This window comes from Bos mutus, chromosome 6, assembly GCF_027580195.1.
Source record: "Bos mutus isolate GX-2022 chromosome 6, NWIPB_WYAK_1.1, whole genome shotgun sequence".
NCBI classification, from domain to species: Eukaryota; Metazoa; Chordata; class Mammalia; order Artiodactyla; family Bovidae; genus Bos; species Bos mutus.
The window spans coordinates 102,691,918-102,710,888 of NC_091622.1; the positions used below are offsets into that span (position 1 = coordinate 102,691,918).

The 18,971-nt window shown below is 47.5% G+C and overlaps 1 protein-coding gene across 1 annotated transcript in view; it reads right to left on the reverse strand.

Annotated features, from left to right (window-relative positions):
- Positions 1-12,816, reverse strand: part of LOC102272488 (high mobility group protein 20A-like) — a 31,843-nt gene extending 19,027 nt beyond the window's left edge. Inside the window, exons 1-4 of the mRNA XM_014480986.2 lie at positions 12,712-12,816; positions 8,550-8,704; positions 2,172-2,251; positions 1,099-1,222 (exon numbers count right to left, since the gene is read on the reverse strand). Of these exons, the coding sequence (XP_014336472.2) occupies positions 1,099-1,222; positions 2,172-2,251; positions 8,550-8,704; positions 12,712-12,739 (387 nt within the window). The 5' untranslated portion in view covers positions 12,740-12,816. The remainder of the gene's footprint in view (positions 1-1,098; positions 1,223-2,171; positions 2,252-8,549; positions 8,705-12,711) is intronic.
- Between the last annotated feature and the right edge of the window lie 6,155 nt (positions 12,817-18,971).

An 18,971-nucleotide genomic window follows, 5' to 3' on the forward strand; every position in this document is an offset into this window, starting at 1 on the left:
AGAACCAGACATGCTCCGTGAGGCCCCTCCTGTTTCCTCCCCTGAGACCTGATGGAGACGGACAGCAAGGGTCCCAGGCTGCTCTTGGCCAGAGTCAGGGGCCTGCCCTGACTGTGATGACCAGGGTTTGTCCACTTGTCTGACTGGCTACTGGATCTACTTCCTGAGTGGTCGCAGATCTGAGTAGCAAAGGGAGGGACTCTATTAATTGACACCATGCTCTCAAATTAGGATTTCTCTGTGATAGTTCATTTGAACCAAAGGTTTTCTATGGCAAAAAAAAGTTGGAAGTGCAGGGGTTAAAGAAGCTCATCTCAGAGTTTTTGCATTTGACCCAAAGAAATGACACTTTGGAGGCAGCAGGCTTTTCTGGGAAGAGTATGGGGGCTTTGAGGTCAGACATACTCAGAAGGAGTTTGGGAGGGCTTCTTGTAGGAGGTGACGCCACAGCAGGCATGGCTTGATCAGGGTGGCTGGAAAGTAGTGGGGGACGAGGTGGCAGAAGTTGACATTGGACATAAATGCCGTGATAAAAGCATGACTGTCATCTAACTTACGGCTGCTTCTTCTGTGACCCCAGAACATACTTCCACAGGAGGTTAACAGGAGCTCTGTGCATAAGGGGTTCCATGGTGGATTACTCTGAGAAGCCTTTCACGAGAGGTGGCAGAGATTCTCGTGCCCTAGCGTGCTGTGCTCCATCTCGCCCTTCACACCTCATTCCAGGAGAGCATGGGCTTCATCTGAACTATTTTAAGTGAATCAAATTATAGCAAAAGGCTCCAAAAAAAGCCCCGCAGAAGGAAAAAAAATCTATTTCCCTTGGTCTGCTCCAGGATTTCCTAAACTTATTGGACAATTTTGCCATTTTTCACAGATTCAGCATTCTGCCTGACAGTTTGGGAGATAGTGGATGCCAAAGCCGCAGAGACCAGTAATTGCTTTTAAGGGGTGAGGTGGGAGGCACCTCGTGCCTGTCTTGTGGAACATTCCCTCTCGCTCCAGTATGAAAAGATGGCCTGGGGGGAGCAGCCCCTAATCAAGGCTGCAGACAGCCAGACCCCGTTCTCTGTTCACTCCTCGCAGAAGAAGACTTACTTGCTTTTTCTCTTGTGGCAAGTGAGCCCATTGAGCAGCCAGCATCTTCGTGATTTCCGGGAAAGGCAGACTGGGGTGCTGGGCCCTCAGCTGGCTCCTCTGTTCGTTCAGGAATATCGTGTAACTGCGCCGGGAATGGAATACACACAACAGTGCTGAGCTGCTGTTGGAGGGGAGGCCTGCCGCAGCCACTCCCGCTTTCAGGGTTTCATGAAAACCAACAGTCAAGAGTTTGTCCGTATTTTTCACTCAAACTGGTGAAATGGGGGCTATTTGAAGGTGGCGAAATACATGAATGGCTGGCTTATCCGGAGACTGATGGAAGACTTAAGAGGAATTTCGCCCCCTCCCACAGGAGGGGCATGAAGACTGGGTGGGCAACTTGCTCAAGCCTACTTGAGCCTCAGTTTCCCCCTCTGTGTTATGGACATAATATACCTGTTCATGGGGTGGTTCTATGGCTCAAATGCTCCAGGTACAAGCCCTCCCACCCTCCTGATGAGGGATCTGTGTCAAGGCACAGGGAGAAAGTCTGCAGGTGTTGGAATGAGACAAACCAGTCTTTGGACCAAAGGCCATGTGCACTGGAGTTATGGGAAAACTGAGAAAAGACCTTCACCCTTCGAAACATGTGAACCTTGAGGATAAAGAGAAAAACACTCAAGCTTCCAAAAGAATCAGGTGACCCTCAGAGCAGCGGGAAGTGACTGGCCTGGGGCCTCTTTTCTGCAGCCCAAGATGCCAGGGGATGAGGCACAGGTCTCAGGGCCCTCGGGGGTTGCATTTTGAGCCTTGATGAAGGTTCACTAGATCATCCAAGGCCATGGAGCCCCAGGTATCACAAGCCTGGAAGGGAAACCAGACACACTGGCCCCACGGCCACCCACTTTCCTGTCTGTGACTCAAGCCCAGCTCTCCTTTGAGTATCACAAACTTATTCCAGCTTAAAGAACTAAACAACCCTCTCTCACTCCCTGTGGTGTGAGACTCCGTAACAATCAAGGGTCCTGAAGAACAGATAAAGGCTGAGATGGGACAGAGGCCATCCAGGCTCGGCACATAGTACATCTTACCCTGTCGTAGGAGCACGGGGAACAGCAAGATCCCTCGGGGGTTTCCTTTTCTTGCCTTTAGGCCAGCCTCCTTTCCTTTTCTGAAAGAGTAATACGCAGGAAGACCTCAGGATTGTCAACAATGATTGACCATATTTGAGTCACAGCCCATAATAGGCAACACACTAAAGAGTCCTCGCCACACTCTACTCACGTGACCTCTGATGTCCTGGCAGCTCTGCAGAGTAGAGATGGTCGTGTCCTGAAGATGAGGGAACCAAGGCTTGGAGGAATGCAATCATTACCTGGGTGTCCCCAGCAGGTGCGAGAGCCAGGGATGTTCCCTCCCATCGTGTTATGACTGTATGTGCTTAGTCACTCAGTCGTGCCCAACTCCTTGCGACCCCATAGACCCACCACGCTCCTGTGCCCATGGGGATTCTCCAGGCAAGAATACTGGAGTGGGTTGCCATGCCCTCTTTCGGGGGATCTTTCCAACCCAGGGATCGAATCCAGGTCTCCCACATTGCAGGCAGATTCTTTACCATCTGAGCCACCAGGGAAGCCCAATCACCAGGAAGCATATGGTCATATGATTGGGCACAAACAAGAAAGCAACATGAGATTTGGGTGACTAGGTACAAGGTGAGGGGGTGGGGATGGGGCCAGGCCTTGGTCCTGGAGGCAGGGTGTTAACCTCTGAGCTTGACTAGCTCAGCCTAGGTTCCCATCTCAGCTCCACTTGTGTCATGTGACCACAGGCAAATTAGTAACATCCCTGTGCCTCTGTTTCCCCACTTGTAAAATGGGAATCATAATAGCCTGAACCTTGTGGGTTGTAATGATGATTAAATATGGAAACAATCATGTGGTTCTTACAACAGAGCCAGGCAAGCAGTAGGTGCTCTCTAAATGCAGGCTGCCATGGCCACATGCAGACCCCCTCCTGTGGCAGCCAGTTCTCAGGAAGGAGACCCAAGCTGCAGCTCTCTCTTCTGTTGAGTGTGTTTCTTGGTTCATCAATGGTGCCTGCACCCTTGCTGCCACTGGGATCCTGGGCCATGCTCAGAGCCTAGAGGGCTGAATAAGATGCAGGCTTGGCCCTCAAGTGGCTCAGTCTAATGGAGGAGGTCTGGGGCATATAAATAATGGCAACAACTTATTTCAGGGACTAAGGGTTACAAAATGATAGCCTGGACACCCTTGCATTCAGGGCTCAGTTTCATATTTTTCCTAAACCAAACACACACAGGTGCCAAAAATGGTGGCAAATAATCCAAATGTGGCCTAAAAACCTCTGTTTCAGCTTTCCAGTTTTCCAGTTTTCAAAACTCCCTCCAAGACATGCCCATTTCAGCTTTCCCAAGGCCAGGAGATACACAGCTGGTCAGCAGCCCAGCAGGCTGGCTGGGAGAGGATCTGATACCATCACAGCCAGGCCACATGTGCTGAGGGCCTCAGGACAGAGGCGGTCAGGGCAGCGCCTGGCACTGGGGACTTAAGGAACAAGAACATAGAGCTCAGGCCATGCAGAGGCAAAAAGCCAGGCTAGTAATCACACGTGTTAGAGAGAGAATTCTGCAGAGCATCTAGCAAGGCACCAGGCATGCAGCAGGTGCACAGTAAACAACTCTCTTTCTTTCTCACTCCTATGTGATTGATTCCCGGAGTCAGAAAGGGAATGACAAGCCTTTCAGGACCCTGGAGAGCTCCTGGGTCCTGTGGTCAGCTCTGATTTCTGGTAATAAAAGCTGAAACCATCGCTACAGTCCGGTTCACCAAGAACTTTCCAACACACATGTTCCTGAATTTGAGTCTCACATTCCCTGCTCAAAGGAACTCTTTTAATCACCCCACAACACAGCAAGACACTCAGATAGATGACGTGACTTGGCCACCGAATGGCCAGGCTGAGAGTCAGAGCACACCGTGGCTTCTGTTAGAGCTGTGCCTTCTGAGGGAGACTCCACAGCTGCCTGGAGTCACATGGAGGTAGACCAGGTCACCTGCGCCCTGCATCACAGCGGCCTCCTCCCGTCTGCCTGTTCAGCTCCTCTGCTGAAGCACACAGGGAAAGTTGCTTGTTTTTAACTGGAGGAAACACTTTCATATATTTATTGTTATTTCTCTATATTCTAGTTTTATAAATCAGAAATCAAAATAAAAGTGCTTATCATTTTACTGCCATCCCTGGCCCTTTGTTTCAGCTTCTTTATCCAAAGAAAATCCTTCCTGAGCGTTTTCTGCGTTTGTCCAGAAACCATAGTTACAGAGACAAAGACACTTGGAAAGGCTGCAGGGATGTTTTTCTCTGAAGCTTTTTTGTTCTCGCTGAATTTCTCACACAGGATTTAAACCAAATTGACTCTGCCCTAAATAGAGCCACGTCCACAGTGAGCTGATCATTAATTAGCACTGGGTGTTACTACATGGAGAATATTTCCCACACACTTGAGTACGTTAGTTTAAAAGGAAAAGCAGAAGTAGAACATGGCTGAGCAAGGAAAGACATTGCAAAAAAGTGCAATCAGCAGGCGCGCAGAAGATCAATGGATGGGCAAAATTCAAGGGGGAAATAAAATCCATCTCAATAGGATTCTTGACCAGCATGGACCTTTCATGTTCAGATTGCAACAGACAGGGAATTTTTGATATTTGGTTTTATACACCAAATTTTCTTTTACAAAGAAAATGTCCACTGGGAGTCAGCAGGGTGTAGCAGAAGGTACAGTGTGGGGGCTTGAGTGACAGGTATGGGCTGAGTCCCTGGATCGGACGCACCATGAACCTGAGCCCCCTGTACCTCTGCAGCTCCTAACAGACACAACAAGAGGTAGCACTGCAGTAGGTGAGCTGACGTTTGTAAAGGGCCAGGACGTCTCGGCATACAGCAGCGTTCAGTGCATGTGTTCTTTTTATCGATAAGGGAGAAGAAACTCCAGAACATATCAATGAACAGGATTCTACAAGGCAATCGAGCAGGTCTCAAGGAGAAGAACATTTTCCTGTATGTAACAATCATATCAACCATTTGGGAACCAGACCAAAGCTCGATTGATGATTATAATCACAGTTAGGAAAAGGATCTTGGCTCCAGTGGTTTTACAACTCGCCCAGAAAAGTCCTGGTGATTTTCATGTGGGCAGAGCTTTGTTGAGGGGCATGCACCATCCCCCACCCCCACCTGAATACTGAAGATGTTTATTGCAAGATGTTATCTGCATCACACGTTTAGACACTGTCAAAGGCTGGCTTCCCACCTTTAGATATTATGGTCCTAGCTTAAAACAAAATTCTAGTTCATTTGTTTCTGAAATACACACACTGCAAAAGAAATATTGAGCTGACCAAAAGATTCATTTGGGTTTTTTGTTTTGTTTTTGTTTTTTTTTTATGTTCTTATGGAAAAACCCAAGTAAACATTTTGGCCAACCCAATACTTCTCTGTTTTTCTAAAAGGAGGGTTATTAGACATTACAGCATCCTGTTGCCTAGTTTCTTATCTCAGTTTTAACCAGGTTTGCAGACTAAAACCAGAGAGGTAATGATTCTAAGCACAGTGGAGGGTAGTGGTGAAAGCATGAATTCAGGAGTAAGACTGTCCAGATTCAAGTCCCAGTGACTCCGTGTGCTGGCCCTGAAATCTTGAGCACATTACCTAACCTCTCTGTGCACCAGTATCTTCCTCTGTGCAGTGGAGATACCAGCTCCTACCCCAGTATCTTCAAAGATTAAATGCGTGGGGTCAGGCACCCAGCTGTTAGGGTAGCTGTTATTGTTATTACAGTCAGCCCTCTTGCATTCTAAATCTGCTCTACCACCTTCTGCATCTCTTACCTCAGGAAAGTCATTAGTCCTTTCTGAGTCCCCCTCCACCTGGTAAGTGGAACTGGCTTGTTGAGAAGGTCATTAGGGAAGATCTCTGCAAAGGAAAGTACTTTCCCAAATCAATGCCATGATTTGGGATTAAGCCTTGTCTCTAAGAGATGAAAAGGTCCTGAGTTAAGCTCATTGCACATTTCTCTGGGGGCATGACAGACACTGCCAGTCATCTTCCTAGTATCTATTCTGGCCTCCTCCGTTAGGAATTGAAATTTGATTTTCAGCTGGGCAAGACCACCTGGAATAAAGCCTCCCATGCAACTGGCAGCCATGTGACTAAGTTCTGTCCATTCAAAGTAAACTGAAGTATAGTATGGAACTTCTGGAACATATCATTCAAGGAAGGAACCTATTTTTTTTTTAACCTCTTCCTCCTACCTGCTGGCTGGAATGCAGACATGAGGGCTAGTGCTCAAGCAGCCACCATGGATCATAAGGCATCACGATAAGGACGGTGAAGCATTATGCTAAGGATGGTGGAGCAGTGAGGTGGCTCTGGGTCTGGGTCTCTTCTGACTGTGGTATCAGTGTGCTTGTGTGTGTGTGTGTGTGTGTGTGTGTGTGTGTGCTCAGTCACTCAGTCATGTCCACCTCTGCAATCCCATGGACTGTAGCCCACCAGACTCTTCTGTTCACGGAATTTTCCAGGCAAGAATACTGGAGTGGGGTTGCCATTTACCTCTCCAGGGGATCTTCCTGACCCAGAGATCGGACCCATGTCTTTTGTATCTCCTGAACTGGCAGGCGGATTCTTTACTACTGAGCTACCTGGAAAGCCCAAATTACTATTATCTGGGGAGTTTTTAGTTATGTGAAGCTGAGCCTAATCCCAACTGGTGCAGAGTACTGCTTCTTTTTGGTATTTCTCAGCAGACCTGGTTATGTCTCGCTGTAGTTTCACAATAATAAAGTAAAAAGAAAAAAAGTTTTTTTGTGCACCTATTATGGACCAGACCTTTCAGTATGCAATACTTGTTTAGTCTTGAGAAATTCCTTTAAAGTAGTGAAAGGTTGTTGTTGAATCACGCGAATACACCAGGATTCTTGGCCCCCGGAGGAGAAGAATTCAATCCGGAGCCAGAGACGAGGCTTGATCGCTCAGAGCTTTTGTGTAATAAAGTTTTATTAAAGTATAAAGGAGATAGAGAAAGCTTCTGACATAGGCATCAGAAGGGGGCAGAAAGAGTACCCCTCTGCTAGTCTTTAGCTGGATGTTATATAGTCACTAGCAGTCTGTTAATGAAAGAAAGGAGTGTCTTAAAATTCAGAATGGCACCAGGCCCCTCACCCATAAGATGCATTTTGGGATAATCTTGGCACCAAATGGTTTATCCTGGGCCATAAAATGATTAACTTGAATCTTGAAGAAGGGCAGACCACCATACAAATAGTTTCATTTACATAGATTAGGGGAACAACATCCATCCTGGTTTGTCAAGTAGGTTCTGGGCCAAGAGGCAGAACCGACTTGGAGACAGAGTTTGGGGTAAAGGCATAGCACATTAGCATAGCTTAAGACAAACATTTCCATAAGAAAAAGGCATTGGTTATCTCTAGACTCGAGAATAGCTAACTTCAGGTGAAGCCGGGTGTCATTATGGCAACACAATATTTTAAGAGAAACCTCCCTTTAAATTTGTATAGAGAAGGAAAAAATATTGCTAGTTTGTTTCCTCCTGCCACTTAAGAGAGATAAAAATGTCTGACACTTGCAGGCTATTTCCTCTATTTGGAGACCCTTGGCCTTCCTGCCTGTTACCCTCTCAGTAGATAATGTTATAAGGCTTTCCCAGTGGCCCAGGGGTAAAGAATCCACCTGCAATGCAGGAGATACGGGTTCAATCCCTGGATCAAGAAGATCCCTTGGAAGAGGGCATGGCAACCCACTCTAGTGTTCTTGCCTGGAGAATCCCATGGACAGAGGGGCAGGTTACAGTCCATGGGTTGCAAAGAGTCAGACATGACTGAGAGTACACACAAATAATGTTATCCCTGTTTCACCAAGAAGTAACTGAGTCTTGAAGATTAACACACCTTGTGCAAAGTGTCACAGCTAGAAGATGGCAGAGCCGCACTTCCAATACCCATCTGTCTGCCTTCCAAGACCACCTTCTTCCCACTTAGCCACCACTCAACTACCACGGTGCCCTCCATGCCAGCCCTCACCAACTCCCTTTCCTGCACAGAAAATGGACTAGGTCATCCCCCAGCTAAGAACTGCTCACCTCACCCCAGAACTTTCACCCAAACCCCAAGTTTCCTGGAGTAGTCAGGCTCAGGAGCCAAACTCTTTAAGATCAAATCCTGCTCTGCCAATTATTGTGTGACCTTGAGCAAGTTCCTTGACTTCTCTGTGCTTCGCAGTGTCATGAAGGTTTGAAAAAATAATGCCCAGGAGTGCCAGCCCAGAACCTGGAGCACAGAACATGTTTAAGATGCAGGTGTTATCACTCGTGTTATGACGCCATGACATTGCAGCATGGGAGGCCCTCCAAGCCTGGCCTGGACCGCACTTGCCTTTGGTTCCTCTAAGTCCTGCTCCTTTGGGTCCCCCGGGTCAGTCAGCCTAATGTGCTGCATGGGCAGAGATGCCAGGTCCCGGCAGTAGGTCTGGATCACAGAGCTCCCGGGTAGTAGGCTGCCCGTCCCATTTGGAGGTGGGAAAAGGAATTCTGTGGGCATTAAAACAGCAAAAAACAGCCACATAAGGTCTGAGATACTGAAATCACCATCCCGCCTAGAGTCTGTCCAGCACAGGGACTCTGTGATGTGAACATTTGTGTTTGAAATGCCCACTGCTGCTGCTGCTGCTGCTAAGTCGCTTCAGTCGTGTCCGACTCTGTGCGACCCCCATAGACGGCAGCCCACCAGGCTCCGCCGTCCCTGGGATTCTCCAGGCAAGAACACTGGAGTGGGTTGCCATTTCCTCCTCCAATGCATGAAAGTGAAAAGTGAAAGTGAAGTCGCTCAGTCGTATCCGACTCTTAGTGACCCCATGGACTGCAGCCTACCAGGCTCCTCCATCCATGGCAAATGCCTACAACCTGAGTTGACGGTCATTTCTCTTGGCTCAGCCCCCAAGTCCCTTGAGTTAGCTTCACACCATCAGCAACACAATCCCCTGTGGAACCATGGGTTCCTCTTCACAAAGTCAGGGCAAACTTCAGACCAACTTGACAAGAGTTGTTGAAAGGTCTATTCACACCACAGGTACTTACAGGATGCCAAGTGCATGCTGGGTGTGGCAGACAACCATGTAGAACTGACAAACAGTCCCCCTGGAGTTTACATTGTGAGGGTAGGGGGTTAAACCCAAACACACAGAGTCCTCAGAGCACCACATGGTCCTTGGTAGGCTCTCAGTAATGTCACTTATTTTCCTGACATTTTAAATTGGTGCATTTACAGAAATCTATCCTCTGAGAATGTTGAGGATATTGTCTGCAGTCAAATAAACTCCTGACCTCCTGTGAATGAGGCAGAATGGTAATTATGATCCCATTTTACAGATGGGAGGGAGGTGGGAATGGGACACTTGATAGCTCAGATCTGAGGCTGCAACTCCAATATTTTGGCCACCTGATGAGAAGAGCCGACTCACTAGAAAAGACCCTGATGCTGGGAGAGATTGAAGGCAGGAGGAGAAGGGAACGCCAGAGGACGAGATGGTTGGATGGCATCACCGACTCAATGAACATGAGTTTGAGCAAGCTCCGGGAGATGGTGAAGGAGAGGGAAGCCTGGTGTGCTGCAGTCCATGGGATCGCAAAGAGTCAGACAAGACTGAACAACTGAACAACAAATAGCTCAAATCTGTTAGATGTATGCACAATCCCCCCTCCCCCCACACACACTTAACTATCGCTGTGACTGTAGATGAAGTACCCGGAAGCAGATTGATTCCAGAAAGATGCCTAGAATCACACAGGTGGGAAAGGCAGGTGTGACTGAACCCAAGCCTCCTGGCTACCAGTCCGAGGTTTGTCCTCTGCCTTCAACCTGCACCCCATGTGCTTCCTCATGGGGAGGGGAAGGTAACAACTTTCAAGTTACCATTCTGAAGTGGTATCCTGGTTCAGTTCAGTTCAGTTCAGTCGCTCAGTTGTGTCTGACTCTTTGCGACCCAATGGACTGCAGCATGCCAGGCCTTCCTATCTATCACCAACTCTTGGAGTTTACTCAAACTCATGTCCACTGATTCGGTGATGCCATCCAACCATCTCATCCTCTGTCCTGGTAAGTATTACTTAACAACCACAATGCAGGAAACAGATCCTGCCAGACAGTTCTGGATGCTGACTTGTCTGGGGTTGAGGAAAGACAAGAAGGTATCCACTGACTTCCCTCTCAGCTTCCTGGGAAGGGGAAATACAGCCAAGAGTGATGACAAAACCCAGCATTCTGGAACTTTCCTTGGCTTGTATCCACATGGCCAAGCCTGATCCAGTCTTGCAATCCATCACTAGGACTATTTTTGTTTTTTTAATGGTATTTTTGTTTTGAATCATAACTTGTGGGTATGACTCAGAACTAGGGGGGCACTCCCATGGGTTATGGTAAAAGGCAGACAGCACCCCTCCCTGGTCCTTCAGTACCCGGTCCTTCAGCGCCCAGTCCCCTCCCTGGAGGCCACATTAGGGGGCTCTTCATGGGCCCTTCCAGAGTTAGTCTGTGCATTTACAAACACTTCTGTACCCTGCATAATGGCGAGAGGGCACACTGAACTTTACTTCTTTTGTTGACTACGTCTTTGAGTACTTTCCGCACCAGCCTATTTAGAGCTGCTGCATTTTCTGGTGAAGGGGGCCTGGAATTCTGCTGTGAGGAGGGGTCTTAGAGCAGTTAGCAGACCCAGTAAGAAATGCATGTTCCTCCTGGCCTTGCACACATAGCATTTCATGCATGCAGTGGGCTCTCTAGAAAACTGGGTTGCTGGGTCAAAGGGCATATGTGTTTCTAATTCAGATAGACTCTGGATGTCACATACCCCTCCACAGGGCTGGATCCATTTTACACCCATCAGCAGTGAAGGACTCAACTTCCTCTCGAGGATCCCTGCCGTTGGACCCACAGGTGAGAATCCCACCACCTCCCTCTCTGCTCACATCTGTTTATGGCTCCCCCTGACTTTGGCATGAAGTCCAGACCCCTTAGCCTGGTATTCAAAGCTCCAGGAAGCTGGGCCCTAATGTCTCAACTAGTCTCACACCCATCCAAATGATATAACTGACTCCAAAAGGTGGTGATAAAAATGGGTGATAATCAGACCCTTTGTTCATGTTATCCTATTTAATCTTCAGCATGACTCTAGTTGCCATGGCAACACCCACAGGTAGGGAAAGAAGTTCAGGTCAGTGACTCTCCCAAGTGCCCAGAGCAGGGCAGGGCAGATAGGACCTCCCCCCAACAACCTTGGGTTGCCAGGCCACAGGCAGCAGCTGCAGAAACAGCAGTGGCTGACAATGCAGACTTCAGGGAGCTCTAGGTCCATATTAAGTCCCAGCTCCTAAGTGGGCAAAGGGGTTGCAACGGTGATTGCTTTGCCTAATACTGAGGCTCTAGAATGTTCTGTGACCTGCTCAAGATCTCCAATCCAGAGACAAGTGGTGCTTGTCCTGGGGCCTTGGCCTCCTCACTGGCTGGACAGTACAGTGGTCACACCTATACCTCAGCTAGAACTTTTGATCCCAGACTCAGCTCAGCCACCTATTAACCACATGGTCTCTTGTTCCTCAAGTTTTCTCAGTTGCAGGACTGGGCTACTAAGAGGCACTGGTTATTATAGTGCCTGGCACCCAGGAAGCAGGCTATCGTTAAGAACTGCTGGTAGCCTAAGCCTCCTCAAAGTCCTTATTGGAACATGATAATCCAGTCTGCAAGTTCAACTTTAAGTTCAAATGCCACCTGCCCGCAGGTGACAGAAACACATTAGCCAGGAGCAAAATCATAGGGCTTATCATGAAGGGCAGGAAAGGGCTTTTTCTGCATAAAGGAAGGTTCTGGACTGAGACCTGGATCTTTCCAGCATCAGTGTCAACATTTGCGCTGTAGACGCCAAAGCTTTGACACCCACCACCTGGGCTCGAATCCTGGTTACGTAAGGACCCGCGGGGCCGCGTTCGAGTCACCGAATGTCCTCTATTTTTCACTGTGGAGCACAGTCCCCGCCCCCAGGTCGCCAGGTCTTTACGCGGGACAGGTGAGAACAGATTCGCTGAGCCGAGAGCTGCCCGAACGCCGCACAACGCAACAGCTCTTATGAGCAGAGTCGCCGGCTGACGTGCGCGCGCGTCCGGCCCCAGCGCAGGGGCCCGGGATCTCAGGCTGTCACCGGATCAGGGGTCACCCCTCCATCAGCACCGTTGGGCGCAGACAGCGCCGGACCGGCTCTGGGGCCGCGCTGGTGAGGGGAGGAGGTCATCGGCGCAGGGCCGACTGGGGCGGCGGCAGGGGGCTGACAGATGGGCACCTGAGCTTAGGGACGCGCGGGGAGCGGACCGGCCGGACGCAGGCCCGAGTCACGTGCCAGGCCCTGGGCACCACCCCGGGCATCCACACCCGCGCCGCGTGGCCGGGTTGCACCGGGACGCGCCCACCCCGTCCCGGGGAAGACCCCCCAAACTCCCAAGGAGCGGGGCGCGCGCGACCGAGGGGAGGGGCCGCAAGTCCAGCCACTGACCCGCAGCCTGGCCGCTGTCCCGCTGCATGTCGCCCGCCCGCCCGGGCCGCCGCCTGGCCTCGGCCCACCAGGTACGCCCGCCCAGCGCCTGCCGCTCCGCCCCGCGCCCTGGGCTCCGTTTCCGCCCCGCCCCGTGCGCCGTAGGCGGGTCCTCTGGAGGCGTCACTCGCTGAGCCGCTGCGAGTGCCCGGGGTGCGGGCTTTGTCCACCCTGGACCGCGTCGCGCCGCCTGGACGTGGGCGGGCGCGTAGGGCAAGAGTTACAGCTGCGCAGGGTGCTCCGGGCTCCGGCGTTTCAGAGTAGCCGGGGACTGGGCGGGGCCAGGGTGGAAGGGGCGGGGAGTGGGCGGGGCGGAGAAGTGGGCAGCCCCGCCCCGCTACCGAACCCCCACCTTGGTTGCTGCGGGTCCCTCCACCCGCCCCCTCAGTTACATAAGTGCCCCTATTTATACGTCTCTGAGTATTTTCAAGTCACACAGGAATACATACTGTATTAGCACTGTGGCGTAATTAGAAAACTCAAAGCAGCCAGCCCCCTCTCCCTGAATCCTGCCCCTCAAAGCCAACAACCTGTTAATCCACTGGAGTGCCTCCTTTACGTTAAAAAAAAAAAAATCAAAATACATTTTCACAGATAATTCTAAACATTTAGAGATGGCCACGAGCTGCTCCACCCCTTCAGTGGCAACACTTCCACATTCACATGTCTCCATCCAGCTTGTGGCAGGTGACCTAAAGGCAGTCATGAGTTCAACACACTCTCTGTGTGTAATTTTGAGGTTGCCTATATGAATGCACGATCCCTGGAGTCGGAGGATGTGTGTCCACCAGCCTACCTCTGGCTGGGTGATCTTGGGCTGGTTACTTCACCTCTCTGGGCCTCACTCTCTTCATCTGAGACATGGGGATAATAAATAGTGCCCATTATATAGGATGGTTGTAGGGATCAATGAGTTAATATTCCTAAAGTACATCAGAGGCACTCAATGAATGTGTTAATTGTTTCTGAGGTCCTTCCTCTGCATGTATCAAGGGTAATGAGCAATAACTGTGTAAAAACATAATTTGGTCTTTTCATACTCTGCACAGCTCCCCACTCCATTCCCTTATTTTTATTTTTAATCAACCAGTGGCTTCAACAAATAAGCCACTAAAGCTCTCTGTTCCTCAGTTTCTTCCTATGGAGAATAATAGTATCAATAGCATCACAAGGATGTTTGAGGATTAAATGAGATGCTGTGAGGAGTATATAGACTCGCTGAGTACTAAGTCTGGTGTATATTTCCTAGCTAATGACATAAATAGCTACTCTTAGCTGGTGTTGTCCATGTCCACAGGGAAGCCCCAGGGCTGAGTCAACCTGGGCTGGGACTCCAGAGCAGGAAAGGAGTCCAGGAATCTAGAGTGCCAGTCCTTCTTTCACCAGTGGAGGAAGCTTAGTCCTGGACAGGGAACGTGGCTTCCCCAAGTGATGGTCCTTCCACCTCCCCATGCATCTTCTCAATTCAATCTAATTAAATGCAGTAAATGCAGGATGAGATTCCCCTCCTTGCAAAACTGAGTTAAGAATATTCTCTTAAATCCTTGCGATTAGCTAAGAAAACTATGAAACAGAAGAACATTCCAATGAGATTTATATTTTCATACATTAGACTACATAAAGCTTCTGGAATCTAATCAGTAAAGTGTTGATAAAGGAATGGTTAAATATGTGAGTGGAACAGAAGACAGAACCAAAATGAAATCCCAGAATACATGTTAGGTTAATTTATGACAAACATAATTAATTCAGAAAAATACAATTATTAATCAATACTATTAATTGGCTAGCTATCTGAGAAGAAAAAAGGATGGACTTCAATCTAATTTCAAATACAAAAGTAAATTCTAGATGGATTATGCTGCTGCTGCTGCTGCTAAGTAGCTTCAGTCGTGTCTGACTCTGTGCGACCCCATAGACGGCAGCCCACCAGGCTCCGCCGTCCCTGGGATTCTCCAGGCAAGAACACTGGAGTGGGTTGCCATTTCCTTCTCCAATGCATGAAAGTGAAAAGTGAAAGTGAAGTCACTCAGTCGTGTCCGACTCTTAGCGACCGCATGGACTGCAGCCTACCAGGCTCCTCTGTCCACGGGATTTTCCAGGCAAGAGTACTGGAGTGGGGTGCCATTGCCTTCTCTGAGATGGATTATAGACCTAAATTAATAAAGTGAACAATAAAAATAATACAAGACATTAGGATCCCAATAGCATGCTCAGCTAGACAGCTCACCTGGAACACCCTCCCAGATGAAAGTACTGAGATGGAGGATTATTTATAACAAAAGGCTCTGCTGAACTCACAGAGAAATACCCAAGAACCACATCTCCCACACAAAAAAAGAATAATCAGCCCAGGACAGAGTGGTTATTAACACAGACGTCTGAGCTCCACTGAGTCCAACCACCTACAACATGAACTTCAAGTTTTAGGGACTCATGCTGGTATGGTGGACCAATGAAAAAAATCTGCTCATATCTGCTGCGTCTGGGAGGAAAAACCACAAATGATACAAATGATAGTCTCTCCTGATATTTAAAGCTGGAGGACAGCTCCCATGTGTGTCTGAGTTTCAAACTTGCCCTGCTCCCAGGGTAAACACCCATCAAACTAAATTAAAATAGTTGTGAGTTAGTATTGCCCCTTGGTGGCGCTAGTGGTAAGAACTCGCCTGACAATGCAAGAGATGTAAGACATGCAGGTTTGATCCCTGGGTGGGGATGACCCCTGAAGGAGGGCATGGCAACCCACTCCAGTATTCTTGCTTGGAGAACCCCATGGACAGATGAGCCTGGAAGGCTACAGTCCGTGGGGTCGCAGAGTCGGACACCACTGAGTGACTTAGCACAGCACACATCACCCCCTGGAGCACAAAATAAGCAGATACAAATGCTTTCTGGAGAAAAGGCATCTCCAGTCCGGGCCCTTCACCATATACCATATATGAGCTCATAATAAAAATTACCAGACACAAAAAAATAATGCAGTATAAGTGAGAGTCTGCAGTTCAGTTCAGCTCAGTCATGTCTGTCTCTTTGCGACCCCATGGATTGCTGCATGCCAGGCTTCCCTATCTATCAGTCTCTCAGAGCTTGCTCAAATTCATGTCCACTGAGTCACTGATGCCATCCAACCATCTTGTTCTCTGTTATCCTCTTCTCCTCCTGCCTTCAATCTTTCCCAGCAGCAGGGTCTTTCCCAATGAGTCAGTTCTCATCAGGTGGCCAAAGTACTGGAGCTTCAGCTTCACCATTGGTCCTTCCAATGAATATTCAGGACTGATTTCCTTTAGGATTGACTGGTTCGATCTCCTTGCAGTCCAAAGGGCTCTCAAGTGTCTTCTCCAACACTGCAGTTGGAAAGCATCAATTCTTTGGCACTCAGCTTGCTTTATGGTCCAACTCTCACATCCGTACATGACTACTGGAAAAACCATAGCTTTGACTAGATGGACCTTTGTCGGCAAAGTAATGTCTCTGCTTTTTATTTTTTTATTTTTATTTATTTATTTTTTTTACCCTGTCCTCACGTTGTGGGGCTGGAGAAGCTGCTCGAGATGGCAGTTAGTAGGCTCCCTCATCTTTCCATCAGGATGGAGATTTGAAGAGAGGGCCAGCTCCCTTTCATTCGAAAGCGCAGGGAAATTCCACACTCGTCTCTGCTTTTTAATATGGTCTCTAGGTTGGTCATAGCTTTTCTTCCAAGGAGCAAGCATCTTTTAATTTCATAGCTGCAGTCATCATCTGCAGTGATTTTGGAACCGAGGAAAATAAAGTCTCTCGCTGTTTCCATTGTTTCCCCATCTATTTGCCATGAAGTGATGGGACCAGATGCCATGATCTTAGAGAGTCTGCAGTTAACATTAATTTAGGATCCTCAAGTATTTCTGAGAGTGGACAATTAAATCACAGACTAAAATTAATCAAGTATAAACATAAAAATTTAAAAGAAATAAAAACAAAATAAAAAGAGTTCAAAGAACAAACATCAAACAAAGTGGTCAGGAACATTTGAAAAAGAACCAACTAAAGCAACTTGAAACAAGAAGTATAATCACAAGAATAAAAACCTCAATTGGTGGATCAAGCAGGTTGCTTGATACAATTAGTTAACTCAAGGCCAGATTTCAGGATGTTACCCAAATGCCACTCAAAGTGACAAGGAAGTGACAAATAGGAGAGGGAGTTCTGAGGACACACATGATAGAATGTAGAAGTCTAAGCTGAAAAAAATCAAAACGCCTCGGTGACTTGTGAGCTATCAGATGGCTATATAATTAGAGTATTGGAAGAAGTACAGCAGGAAATAATATGTAAAGAAATAACAATAAGAAATTTTTAAAATTTAAATTTGATGAAAATTACAAACACAAAGATCCAAAAGTATCAACAAACGTCAAGAAGCGTGCACACCACACACACACACACACCCCACACACATACCAATTCATGTCTGACATTGCTGAAAATCACTAATAAAAAAAGATAATCTTAAAAGCAGTCAGAGAAAATATCACATCAAAAGGAAAGCAAAGGTCGAAGATCTACACTACCTGAATTTTCAAGATTCAGTGTGAAGTCTGTGGTATTGGCATCAAAGACAGACAAATAGGTCAATGGAACAGAATAGACTCCAGAAATAGACTCACACATTATGTGGTCAATTGATTTTTGACAAAGGTGCAAAGAAAATTCTGTAGAGAAGACAGGCTTTTCAACAAATGGTACCAGAAGAATTGGATATCTATATAAAAATGAACTGTGATCCATACTTTGAACCACATGTGCAAATTACCTCAAAATAGACCATAGACTTATGTAAAAATAAACATTATAAAAATTCCAGGAGAAAACATCAGAGAAAATTGCTGTGATTTGGGCTTGGGTCTGGATCTTAGGTACAACACCAAATGCATGAGAGGTGGTGTGCTCAGTCGTGTCTGGCTCTTTGAGATCCCATGAACTGTAGTCCAGCAAGCTCCTCTGTCCATGGAGTCTTTCAGACAAGAATTCTGGAGTTGGTTGCCATTTTGTACCCCAAGGGATCTTCCCAACCCAGGGATCAAACCGGCATCTTGAGTCTTCTGCATTGGCAGGCGGATTCTTTACCACTGAGCCACCAGGGAAGCCCAATACCAAATGCATATGACATTGATAAAATAGGGAAAAGATAAATGATATACTAGGAGAAACTGTATGATTATATAAATAAATGTGTATCAACTCTTGCAGCAAAACAAACCCATTTTAAAATATCAAAAGATTTGAATAGACACTTTATAAGAAGACATACAGACAGCAAGTAAGCACATGAAAAGCATTAATCATGTCACAGTATTAATCATGCAAATAAAAATGAAAATTAAAGGTACAATGCCCTACCACTACACACTTATGAGAATTCTAAAATTAAAAAGGCAGACCATGCCAGGTTTTGGCTGGAGCTCTCATATACTGCTGGTGGGAATGTAAAATGGTACAACCACTTTAGAAAACAGTTTGTCAGCTCTTAGAACTGTTAAATATACATTCATTTCTGTTGTTGTTGTTCAGCCGCTCAGTCATGTCTGACTCTTGTGACCCTGTGGACTACAACTGGCCAAGCTCCTCTGCCCTTGGGATTTCCTAGGCAAGAATACTGGAGTGGGTTGTCATTTCCTTCTCCAGGGGATCTTCCTGACCCCAAGGATCAAACCTATGTCTCCTGCTTTGGCAGGCGAGTTCTTTACCACTGAGCCACCAGGGAAGCCCCATTTGTTACCTGACCTGGATTTTACACTCTTAGATGCATATCCAAAAGAAATGAGGGCATAATTTACACAAAAACTTACACAGAAGTATTCTCAGCGGCTTTATGTGTAACAGCTGAAAACTGGAAACAATCCAAATATTAACATGTGAATGGACAAGCAAATGGTGGTGTATCCATCCAACAGAATACTTCTGAGCAAGACAAGGAGTGAACTAGTAACTGGTGCAACAATCTGGATGGGTCTCAGAATAACTGCCTAGTGAAAGAAGACCAGGAAAACACCAGGAATGAGAGGTGGGTGTGGGGAAGGGATAGAGGCAGGAAGGAGGGCTCATAGAACGGCTCCAGGAAGCCTTCAAAGGATGAACATGTTCATTATCTTGATTTGTGGCGATGGCTACATAGGTGTCTACACGTGTCAATGTTCATCAGCACTTTATATATGTGCAGCTTATCCTTACTAATTTTCCTT